The 12,520-nt window shown below is 40.0% G+C and overlaps 1 protein-coding gene across 1 annotated transcript; it reads left to right on the top strand.

The window, feature by feature from the left end:
- The first annotated feature begins 6 nt into the window (after positions 1-6).
- ALDH5A1 (aldehyde dehydrogenase 5 family member A1) lies at positions 7-9,438 on the top strand. The gene is made up of 10 exons (XM_039712089.1): positions 7-179; positions 313-396; positions 1,322-1,492; positions 1,628-1,744; positions 2,175-2,318; positions 3,182-3,325; positions 4,022-4,180; positions 5,496-5,665; positions 6,412-6,470; positions 6,623-9,438. Exons 2-10 carry the CDS (start codon positions 349-351, stop codon positions 6,826-6,828), a joined length of 1,218 nt encoding a protein of 405 aa, XP_039568023.1. The 5' UTR covers positions 7-179; positions 313-348; the 3' UTR covers positions 6,829-9,438.
- Positions 9,439-12,520: the final 3,082 nt, after the last annotated feature.

A 12,520-nucleotide genomic window follows, 5' to 3' on the forward strand; every position in this document is an offset into this window, starting at 1 on the left:
TGCGCCGGGGCGGCCTGGTGGGCGGCCGATGGGTGGAGACGGCCGCCGCTTTCCCCGTGCAGGACCCGGCCAGCGGCGAGGAGCTGGGCCGGGTGTCCGACTGCGGGGCGGCCGAGGCGCGGGCGGCTGTGCGGGCCGCGCACGAAGCCGGCGCCGCCTGGGGCCGCCTCCCCGCCAAGGTGAGCGGCCGCGGGAGGTGGCGGCGAGGGGGCCCCGGGGCCGTCCGGTCCGCTCCGGTCGGGTCTCCCGGGGCCTCGCTTCCCCGTCCCTGCGTGCGGCGGCCGCGGCAGCCTTGTCTCTCCCTCCTCCCAGGAGAGGAGCGCGCGCCTCCGCAGATGGTACGAGCTGATGATGGAGAACAAGGAGGAGCTGGCGCGGATCATCACAGCCGAGAACGTGAGTGGGGCGGCGGGGGTGGGCACGGGCACTGCCCCGTGCTGGCACTCGCGCTAGGAAACCCAACACAGGCAGGCCAACAGGGACACCATTAAAAGTGACAGCCGTCAAACCTCTCCCTGCTTCACCAGTTAGCCATCATGTCCTTTTTAATAATTTTGGGCATATTGTGCACTCACATTGCTCTGCTACGTCACTGGGTGACGTTTCAAACATTCCTCCTCTGAACATACATAAGGTGCATTGGTTTGATAAGGGTAGTACCTAACCAGAGGAAACCAGACCCATGTTGTGCTTCATGGCATGCAAAAGCGTACGTCCACCATCCATGGTCTCCGTGGCAGAAATGCTTGTGACTGGGAAAAATCAAGCAAGTCTCCAAGTTGGATTCATACAGTCCGTAGCACTGAGTAGTCTGGGAGCTCACGAACTGGTGACCTTTTGGACAAAACCTTGCTGGAAGATACTTCAGCAGATCCTCTGTTGTGTCACTGCTGCTAATGGTTGTTCGGTCCATGGGATCAGACCTGGGGGTGGTCCAAAGCAATATTGCCAAAACAAATAACCCTGGCATAAACTTGTAACTGTTTTGACATGATTTGTGTCTTTCTTCAGAGTGGTAATAGCAGCTAACTTAGAGTTTGTAAATAAATGCATACTACATTTGCTATTTCTCTTCCTTGTCCTGGGCAGGTGTGAATCCAGGCACAGCATACAAATTATTGACTATACAATGATGGTATATTGAATCCACACAACTACTGCTGCTGCAATCATATAATCCTTGCTGGAGATCACAGTGTGCGTCGGAGGGAGGGGATCATAAAGTACTCTGAAAAGAAGAGAAACTCCATAATTGCTTGAATTTGTTTGTATTGCTTCTGTTTGCTGCTTACAATGTATCTTCAATCTGATTTAATCAAAGGGGAAGCCTCTGAAAGAAGCACAGGGTGAAATCACATACTCAGCCTCGTTTCTGGAGTGGTTTGCGGAGGAGGCTCGGCGGATTTATGGTGATGTTATTCCAGCATCTGCAAAGGACAGAAGAGTCCTGGTGCTGAAGCAGCCAGTAGGAGTGGCAGCCATTATAACCCCAGTAAGCATAGCTGAACTCTTCTGAGTCACATTAAGGTTTTCAGCTGAGCCCCCCCATTGAAAATGTCACTTACTTCTGCAAAAACAGGAGGCAAAATTTTCCCAACTTTGATTGTACTATTTTCTCTCTTCCTAGTGGAATTTTCCCAGCGCTATGATTACCCGGAAGGTTGGTGCAGCTCTGGCAGCTGGCTGTACAGTAGTGGTGAAACCTGCAGAGGACACACCTTTGTCAGCATTAGCTCTTGGGGAGGTAAGCTTTCAGTACAAAGATTTACCTCAACAACTGACTGATACTGTAAACAGGGAATCCAGATGGGCTTAGAATGTAGCTCTGGCCAGCTGCATATGTAAAGAAAGGACAAACTGACTTGATGCAGGCAGGTGTTTTAGTTTAGTGAGAATCTTTGCAAATTGCCTCTAATGTGGTCTAGAGCCTCAAAGTGGATTGGGCCATTTTGATACTCAAAATATCCTTATATCTCTAATTTGGTTCTTTTGAACACAGATGGAGCAAAGCTGCTCTCTCCAGCACCTGTGGCACCTGTTCGTGGTTGTGCTGAGTCCTCTTGGCTTCCATTGACTTACAGACTGTTTTCTTTGAAACAATGAACAATCATTAAGTGACTATTCCTCTTACAAAATGCACTAATTATGCAAATTCTGTTTTTCTTTTGTTACAGCTTGCAAACCAGGCTGGAATCCCAGCAGGAGTGTATAATGTTGTCCCTTGTTCCAGACAACAGACTGCAGCTGTAGGGGAAGTTCTATGCACTGATCCATTGGTATCCAAAATATCTTTTACTGGCTCTACAGCAACAGGAAAGGTACATACGTGGACAGAATATCCTTGAAGATTGTTACTGTGATTATACTAGAAAGGTAGGGGGAAAGTGTGTGCCTTTATAGAGAGCCTTCTTTTCTGGCTGCTGTGGACAGATTGTCCAAATAATTGTGTAACTCTTGAGATACTGCTTATATGTTTTAGCAACAGTACTTCACAGAACGATGCCTGTCTGTAATTCTTGATAACTGCCCTTTATTAAACTATGATGTGAACAGTCCTGTACACTATGTTCTTGGTCTATATCGTAAGGTGACAACATACTAATAAGAACACTGAAACTGAGTTTGAAAGGAGCCATTCAAGAATGGCTTCAGCAGTTGACAGAAAGTATTAGAGGAGTGAGGCGCTGGAATCTCTGCTATCAACCGTAGTCAATAAGAAGTCTTGTCACCATCTCTAACTGAATCACTAAAACTGCAGTGTGGCTACAAAATGAAAGTTCTCTAGGATGGCTGTATGCAGAATGAAGCAAAGGTCTGGTATCAAGGCAAATCATAATACCAAATTGTGTCAGATCCTGGAAAACTACCATAAGAGTAACCAAGATTTTATTACCTCAACAAATAGAACAAACAAAAAAAAGTTGACAATATTAGTATATAAAAGCTTAACCTGACCTGAAGTTCATCAAAATCTTTCTCTGCATTAGTCCTTGGCCAGAATTTCATCTTTAAGGATTTTAATGGATGAAAGTTGCTTTTGTCATAGGAGATGGTCTAACATTGTAGAGAAGATGCAGATTATTTCCTTGCCAGAGTTAATTTTTCACTCCCTTGCATCCATGATTCCACTGTTCACATCTGTTAGAGGTACAGATGAGTGTGTCTCTTCTTTTGCCTACAGATCTTGCTGAAACACGCAGCTGGTACTGTGAAGAGAGTTTCCATGGAGCTTGGAGGACATGCTCCTTTTATTGTGTTTGACAGTGCCAATGTGGACCGGGCTGTCGCAGGAGCCCTGGCTTCTAAGTATAGAAACTCAGGACAGGTGAGGAATTTTGTCCTTGTTTCTAGACAGTGAAGAGCTGTACATAAAGTTTAAGCTGTAAATAAGCTATTTTATGTAAAAGGGAAGCATAGAACACTTCATTGTGAAGAGAAAGGTGCTGCACTCACAAATGGCTCTGGGCACTAAAGCCAGTTACCAGCAAGTCTAAATAGCAACAGTGAAATCCCATATATTTTTGTCAGAGCAAAGGGGTAGCACAAATAAATAGACCATTGAAAGCACTTATAAACAGCTTTCAGGAAGAAAGCAAAATCAAACTCAGATAATTAAGGAGTTAGAGAACTCTAAGACCCCTGACCACTAAGTGTGACTTGAGTTTTTGCTGCTCAGTCCAGCATTCTGCAGTCTAATTAGAAGGTATTTCATGCAGCTTCTGGACCTTAGTTGATCCATCTATGTGAGTCCACAAAACTCGCAGAATATTTCCCCAGCATAAGCAACTTAGCATTGTGACATTTCACACACCCACTGACAGCTTGTTGAATTTGTATTTCTGAAGTGAAATGGGTGGTGAAAGAAATGGCATAGCTGGGTAACAGCTTAGGATGAGGGAGGAGAGGCAGGGGACATCAGTGTAGTAACCTGATTCTGTGACATGAAGGCCAGAATGAATTAATAGATGGATTAAATACAATAAAAACGAACGGGGTTTTGTCTCATCTTGTTTGTTTTCAGACTTGTGTTTGCACAAACCGTTTCCTGGTGCAAAAGGGAATTCATGATGAATTTGTGGAAAAGTTTGCTAAAGCTATAGACAAAGAACTACATGTTGGAAATGGATTTGATGCAAAAACTACCCAAGGACCACTAATAAATGAAAAAGCAGTGGAGAAGGTATAAGTAAATGTTTCATTTTTAACATTCTAATTTTCTTTTTGTGATCCATAAAATAACTTTACATTTATGTTTCACCTTTTTTCCCTTGTTTTATTAGAGGATATTTGCAGTGTGGCTGGAAGTGTGTTCTGTCCCCTAAGTCCATGTGTACATATAGACAAACAGATGTGGACAGTTCATGTATCATCCCTCTGTTTCCCTTAAGGGAGAGCCCTCCTTTAGGATAAACTGATTCCTCCTGATTACTCCCTAGCTGTTCTCAAGTCCATTCACTGAAGTTGGATACATTGTGAGAGCTGTACAGTGATCCTGCAGTTCTGAAGCACTGTGGTTGACGATTTCTTTTGAGGAGCAGTGTTTCTTTTTGGCAAAAGTTAGGCAGAATAATTTATCAGAGTTAAAAATACCAGAACTCTGGATGTTGTAATCACTTGAAACTTCATGTGCATGGTTTGGGTCTTCTGTTTTGGGTGACCTGCAACTCCAGGAATATTTATTTTTAAAAAAATCCTACTAAGTCACATATTTTATAACGTTTCACTCTTCCTAAGGTTAAAGATTATTGAGTCCAGTGGCCCATACTGTATAAGATATTACAGCACAGTTGCATGCAGGCTTGGTTTGAATCCATTATACATGAATGCTGCCAGATTCTCTTTATAAAAGAAGGGGAAAATATTCAGTTATTTGGGAGACAAAGGCTATAGTCCTTGAATTTCTTTCCTTCACGTTTTCCCTTCTTGCATCACAAAAGTGTATCAGGTACAACTGTATATACAAATGAACAAACACTGTATATCGTCCCTTTCTGTAATTTCTGTAATTTCAAAGGACAGTATTCTAGGTGGGGATTGCTACTTTGGTTTTCTTATTACTTTGTTGTCTTTAGATGAATTGTAAATATAGGGGAGTAGGTCGAATCATAGATGTAGGAATGCCAGTTTCATCTTGAGAGTTGTTTCTCTTTCCATGGCAAGTCATACACTTCATTTCCATAGTGCTCGATCACTGATAGAAGATTCAGTTTTTAGTCCTGCACAGACTTTTTCTCACATTAGGTGGAGGCTTTTGATTTCTACAGAAAAGTGGGCTGGGGCCACATTCATAATTTATCTCTCTGAAGTTATGTTGAACTGAGAGAAACAAGAAATGAAGAGAAATTAGATAATATTGCAAATGATCCTCTGCAAAATGTAAACTTCTCTTCAATTTTTTCCCTTAAATATTGGCAGAGTATTATTTCTTCAGTGGGAAATGTATTATTGCTCATTCTTAAATGCTGACTTGAAGATTTTTGTTATGCATACCTCAGGTAGAGAAACACATTAAGGATGCAGTTTCTCAAGGAGCATCTGTTGTGACTGGAGGGAAACGACACAGCTTGGGGAAGAATTTCTTTGAGCCAACATTACTAACTAACGTTACAACAAAAATGCTTTGCACCCAAGAGGAGACATTTGGCCCTTTAGCACCAGTTATCAGGTGAGATAGTTAATTCCACAGATTAACAATTAAAAAATCAATGAAATATTATTTTGAATAAACAAAATTTGAAAGACAAAAAAGTATTTTTGTGTGATCACACAAGTCTTGTAAAAAGACTGGGGTACACATGTGAAAACATACTTTGGATATGTGGCTTGTTTGTTTCTTTTTCTTGATCTGATCTTAGTATCTCAGGAACTTTTTGAAAATTAAAGTATCTCAATGGTTAAGCAAGGCTAGATAGCAGCAAAACCTTCATCGCCTTCATGATCTGTGGTATGAAATAGGAGACGGGACTTTTGAGTTTGTCATGTGATTGCTAGTCCTAAGCTTTTCAGATAGAGGGTGAGTTGGAGCTGTCTCTTCTCCTTAAAGCCTTCCCTGCCTTTGTCTGGAGCAATTGGATGTGATGAAAGAACATACATTTATCTCTCAGACTTGAGAGTGCTGTGTATTTGGGGAAATAGGTAGGCGCTAACCCATGTGAAGTAAATGTCTCGGTACTGTCCAGCTACCTCAGGGGTACAAAGGCAATCTTAACTACTTAACTGCAGTTTAAATTAAGAGAAGAGGTAGACACTTCAGTGTTTCAAAATGAAAGTTAAATTAGCTTTTTAATGTACACTTTTGGGTAAACTAAAATGACATTTTAATTCCCAATAACACTGCTTCTTGTCAGTAAGTCAACAAGACGGCATGTGAACTGCGGGCCTTATTTTTTTTTTTTTTTTTTCTGTTGACAGATTTGAGACTGAAGCAGAAGCTGTTGCTATAGCAAATGCAGCTAACGTGGGTTTAGCAGGTATGTTTCTCTGTCAGATAAGTGTATTTCTGCAGTTTTGTGAGCTTTAGTGCTGTGGGGTGATGATTTTGAATGTCATTAAGTCTTTTTTTCAGTCTCCTGCAATTGTTCGTACTGATTTTCACTCCTGTATCTGTGTGTCTGCACAACAGGATATTTCTACTCCCAAGACCCAGCTCAGATCTGGAGAGTTGCAGAACAGCTGGAAGTTGGAATGGTTGGTGTTAATGAAGGCATAATCTCATCAGCGGAATGTCCTTTTGGTGGGGTAAAGGAGTCTGGCTTAGGGCGAGAAGGTTCAAAATATGGCATTGATGAATACTTAGAAATAAAATATGTCTGCTTTGGAGGATTATAAAAGCCTTCAAACAGCACAATCCCCACAACATGGGAAAGAGTGCTGTTGTTTTTTGTTGTTTTTTTTTTTGAGCCAGAAATATGTATGAATGCAACTTCTACCTTCATTAGAACTAATCAGCCCTGTCCTGTATGTGTATTGAGATATCTACAGTATTCTGTGCTGCCAAATGTTTTTACATAGTCTTTGTTTATACATCCAGTTTTTAAGCAATGTGATCACAATGTCCATTATTTTTAGTAAAGAGTAGGGATTTCTTTTTCTTGGATTATCCCTGTGTAACTAGGAGAACTTTGAGGCTTGTGCATAATGAAAAGAAGTTGTGACCTATAGCAAGGGAAACTAGACCACCATTTTTTACTACCTTTAGTAGTTCAGTGTGGATAAGGGAGGCTTTGGGATGGCAGTCTCCCTTTAGAATTTTGTGTAAATACTCACTCTTTCTAATGTGGTTATGTGACCTCCTTTAGAAGCAAGTGTGTGGGATATTTTTGGGGGGTTTTTTGTTTTTGTTTGGTTTTTTGTTGTTGTTTGTTTTTTGTTCTTTGGGGTGGTTTTTTTTTAATTGTGGGAGAAATCTGCTGCTTACAAAAGGTGAAGAATTGTTTTGAGCTATATCTAGGCATCCATATAAGCTATCAGACAGCTTTTTCAGCACTGTTAATGATGACTGCAGGGCTGCTTTAGGTTTTTGAGCAAAGAGGTGTACTTTGGGCTTAACAGCTTGCATGTCTAGGATGAAATATAGCCTTTGTTCGATGCCTGTTAGCCCCAGCAGTCCTGGGAACAGGACAGTCCAGGACAAAGAATTGCTGGCTTAGTGAGAAGCAGGAGGAAGAGAAGATACTCACAGGAACAACTTGCAGAATTATAAGGGGAGACTGTAAGGGCTGCGTGAAGAAAGCACAAGTGGTGACATGATGATCCAGATAAACTCCCTCTCTTCCATAAAAAGACCATGACTTTCCTTGGGTAGGAGTACAGTCCCTAATGTAAATATTGCACAGTGTCTAAAGCAATATAACTCCCTTCAAAGAACAGGAGCCCACCTCCCTGTGGGCTTTGTGTCTTGAATTGGATTTGTGGTTACACAGGTGAAGGTCCATTAGAGAGGAAAGTTTAAAAACCTTTGAACGTGGCTTATTTGTGACCTAATATAGATTTAAATAGTAGTGGTTAGAGGCGAGGCTTTGACCTTTGGCTTGCCCTCACTATTCTGTCATCTTCAAAAGATGATGTAAGGCTTCCTTCATATGAAATAAACAATGTTGTTAAAAACATTTTAATGGCAGTCAAACAAAGCACTTTAAATGTGCAATGTTGATTTGGTGAATAAATCAGCATGGCAGAAGTTAAGTGGAATAAATTTTGTTTCTTGTGCTCATTATTAAAAATAAATAAAAGAAGGCAACAGAATCCTTCTTCCTATAAAGTAATGAATGTACCCTTTGAAATGAAGTATTTTAAAATATTTTATCCCATCAGGCAAAGAGGTACCAGGTAACACAAGACTTGGAGAGGGAGGGAGAGCAAGCTGGAACATAGTTTCACAGGGTTTTTGTTTAAAGCGCACATAAAGTAGCATTGACTGCTACTCCTTATTTTTAAATATTTTTTTATGGCTGTATTTGTGTAGCAGTTGAGATGAGGGGGGTCTGGAGCACATTATCTTTCAGTACTGTGTGCATCATGCCAACTGAAGTACAGTTACAGTGTATTTACTGCCCCTCCGATAATTCCCAATGCATCAAACCCACATATTTGTGGTAGTGAGGACTTTAGTACCGTTATCTGTGCTTGTCAAAAACACAAAAAGGATGGCCTCTTTCTACACTAGTTGCAAAAAACTTTCCTATACTCAACATCTAAGTTACACACACAAGCTGCCTGAATTTGGGGAATCGTGTTGTGTGAGAAAGCTGTTTGCCAGCCCTGACTACCAATGTGTTTAGTATTAATTGGAAAAAACAGATGGGTAAAAGAAGGTCATGCCTAGGTTCCCAGTTTCCACAACACAGTGATGCAGGCGTAGTTACAGGTATTGTACACAGGTAGAATATCTGCCACTGAAATTCAATTTTATCTGCCTGTGATCTGTATAAGGTCAAAATTAAAACTATCTTACTTACAGCTGTATGACAGTGTAGTATTTAATGTGAGTGTACTTCTTGGGACAGTGCAGTTGGAGGATAAATTATTTAACCCTTGCTCTCTTCACTACAAGTTACTGGTGATGCATTGGTACATTTAAAATCTTAATGTCTTTTTAATGTGCTTTTCTGATAATACCTTTTACAATGCCTGATAATAAGCACAAACAATAATTAAAGATAATGTTTGTAAGAAACTTAAGGAATACTTTTGTCTAGATTGGATTGTGGTTGGATTCCAGCATACTATCCTCATGTCAGTAAAGTCTACATCAGTTAAGCACAGAATAATCAAAGTTGTCTTCATAGCAAAAGCTGTGATTCTTCAACAAAAGACTTACTTGAATTCTCACACCTCAGTTGTGTTGATTGCACTTGTGATAGTTTAGCAATTCCTGGATATTAAAACTGAGATTAAAAAAATGTTTTCAGTTAATAAATAACTTCTGTGAAAGCATCACATTTTGTGGTTTGTGATGTTATTCAGTGCTGAATTGACAGATTGACAGCAGCCACATTAAGTTCAATCTCTCAGATTTGCACAGAAGACTTTATTCTGACAGCTTTATCACTGGAAAAGACACCACTTCTTTGCATCCACATGTTCATATAGTGTAAGATTTTGGTACCCCCAAGTACAGTCCCTTGAATCTAAATCAAATAGATGAGACTACTTGGGCATAGTAATATGCCATCAGTCGTTTTGTATGCCAGTCTTTTATGCTGAGTCAAACATTTTAATCACAAAACAGATCAGAGTGTGTTCCCTTCTTTTGTAATGTGATTACTTGCATAATTCTTTATTTCATTCATTAAGATTTAAAATAGAGTTTTGGGAGCTCTTTTACTTCTATTTATTTAATACAGTCTTGAAGCCTCAGAAACTGTTTAAATTTCCAACTTGACACAGTCATGGCCAAGATTAATTTTATTTTCTTAAGTTACTCTTTAAACAGCTGTTTCACAAACATAAACACACACCCACTGCCTGTCTTCTCTGTGTAATAAGCTCTCAAGAAACTATGTTTCCCCTTTCTACTAGATATTAACAACTTAGCTATCTTAAAGATTTAAGTATGGTGTTCAGAAGATCTAAGTTACATTTTACCACTTGTTTAAAGGGTTTCTGGTTCAAAACTTCCTGCTTAGGTCCTTCCAAGAAGAACCATGAGAAACTGGTGGTTTAGTTGCTTCATCAGTGAGTGCCAAAGCAGAAGTTGTTTTGGAATCATGCCAATTATCCTCTGCTGCACCACTTACAGGGATGGAGGAAGGCTATTGCTATTGCCAAATGTTCAGTGCAATAACAAAGGGGCAGATTCCGTTCTTCAAAAAAGGACACATTTGTCTCATTGGTTCATTCAGCTGCCAGGATTTCCTTGCAGTCCAGTGGCAGTTTTGAGGTACCACCTAGATTGTGGCACCATGTATCCAAACAGACTTTGAAAAGTTGCTTTTCATAGTGATTTCTCTCCTTACAGAAAGACACTTGTATCTCATAGCACCTTTTATTATCACTATTCGGCACAAAACTTAATGCACGATGATGGAAGGATTTTTCTTTTCCAGTTCAGAAATAAGCAGCATAAGCTACCCCTCTCTAACAGCATATTTCAGGTTATATTGCACACCTGTATCTCTGATTACTGCTAAGCAGCTGAATCAAGTATGGAATCTGTGACAGAGTAAGCCACAACACCCATGAAACCACCACACTTGGCATGACAGCTGGTGATTACTTACACACAGCCGATTAGACCAAGTAAGGACAAGCACCACATGAAAATTTATTGTCAAGTGCAGTAAATTATTTTTGTCCTGCTCTCTGATCTACTCAATTATGTCACCTCTCTAGTAAAAGATGCTTCTGCCAGTAGGGAGGGAAGGAATCAGCTACTGCACTGCTTTTATTTTTGAGTATGGACAAGCTATGGAAGACAACGTATGTCTATGAACCTGGCCTGACTTGTTGGATCCAATACAGAATACCATGCTTAAAAGAGTATCTGACAAGTTTCTAAAAGGAAAGACAAAACTTTATTAATAGTTACATAAATGTAGTAATTTCAGCTCAGAAATGGTTCCAGTTACAATACAATAGCATTTGCAATAAATAACATTTTCTAGAAACAGATTCCTAATATAAATTCTGTAATAGCTCACCCATCCACCCACAGGGAGAAGTGCTTTCATACAGAGACAAAATACAGATGTGCAGCTCATCTGCACCTGATTCATAGCCTGTACAAAAATCATTTGCCTTTGTTGCCTCCTTCTTAAAATTTTATTTCTAAATTTTATATTTCCATCCTTTGCCTTGAGGAGTTAAGGATATGAAAGGTACATGAAATGGATTTTTCATTGCTGCAGAAGTATAGGATTAGTATTCAAGTTAGGGATCCCTGATCAGCAATAACTGACATTAAGAAACTAATTAATCTGTATGCCATTTCCCTTCTCCTGGAGGAACGTTATCCTCTCTCAAATCTCACCTAAATGTCAGAAGACTAGACACTAGACTTACTGTTCTTTTATTACCACCACCCTAAAGCTCCACCTGACTACTGCCCATTACTGGTATACTGGGGGGCAAAATTAGTTTCACTTGAGGTGAGCAGGAATAGATCAGGAATAAAAACAGGAATAGAACATTTGCCTAGGAACTCAATTATTTCAACAACATCAGAGTTTCTGAGGAAAGTTTGCACCAACACAGAGAACACATGCATGCACTCACTGTCTCACTGTTAAATTCCTTGCATGTGTGTGAACTTCTGATTGCCCAAAGGAGATAAAGCAAAGGAAAGTTGACATCATATAAGCAAACAGCTAACAGCACAAAACAGACACTTGAACAGTACTTTTATCTGATGCATCTGACAGAGGGAGAGTAAGACTGTTTACTAAAAGGACAGAGTTGATAATCTATTCTTACTCACAAAGCAAGAATAACTATTTTTTTGCCTATATAAATAAACAATTGTCTGTAATTAGACATATTGCATTTTGCTTTGTTTTTTCTACTTAATATGACAGATTGAACCACAGGGCAAAGAGTTTGGATGTGGATCTCAACAGATTTGCCAAGGTAAACTTTCTTCCATACTGCAGTATGATTCTAGTTAGGAAAATAAAATCCACAAGACAATTACCTGTTTGCAGCCATGGCAGTTTCATGCTGTGTGTGTACTGCATTGAATACTACAATTGGATAGTGAACCTGTTTATTACTTAGGAAATAAATAATATTTTCCAAAATACACTCCTTCCTTAAAATGCAAAAAAGGCAGTCCTTTTACATAGCTGGACAATCCCTTGTGCATGTAAAATCAAGATGCAAATGAAAATTCAGTGCTTACAATTCAAGGCAATGAGGCACTGCACGTATCACCACACTGTCTGCCTTCAACAAGAGGCAGTATCTTAGCAGTGCCAAACTAAATTATTCTTTATTTTCAGTAGACTCTGAGCCACACAGGACAAGCTCTATCTGGTCTCCTCTGCTTTTCAGTGCAGATGAGTCTTTTGGAAATTTTATAAAT

The sequence above is a fragment of the Passer montanus genome, unplaced genomic scaffold (genome assembly GCF_014805655.1).
Source record: "Passer montanus isolate IOZ18808 unplaced genomic scaffold, ASM1480565v1 scaffold26, whole genome shotgun sequence".
Taxonomy (NCBI): Eukaryota; Metazoa; Chordata; class Aves; order Passeriformes; family Passeridae; genus Passer; species Passer montanus.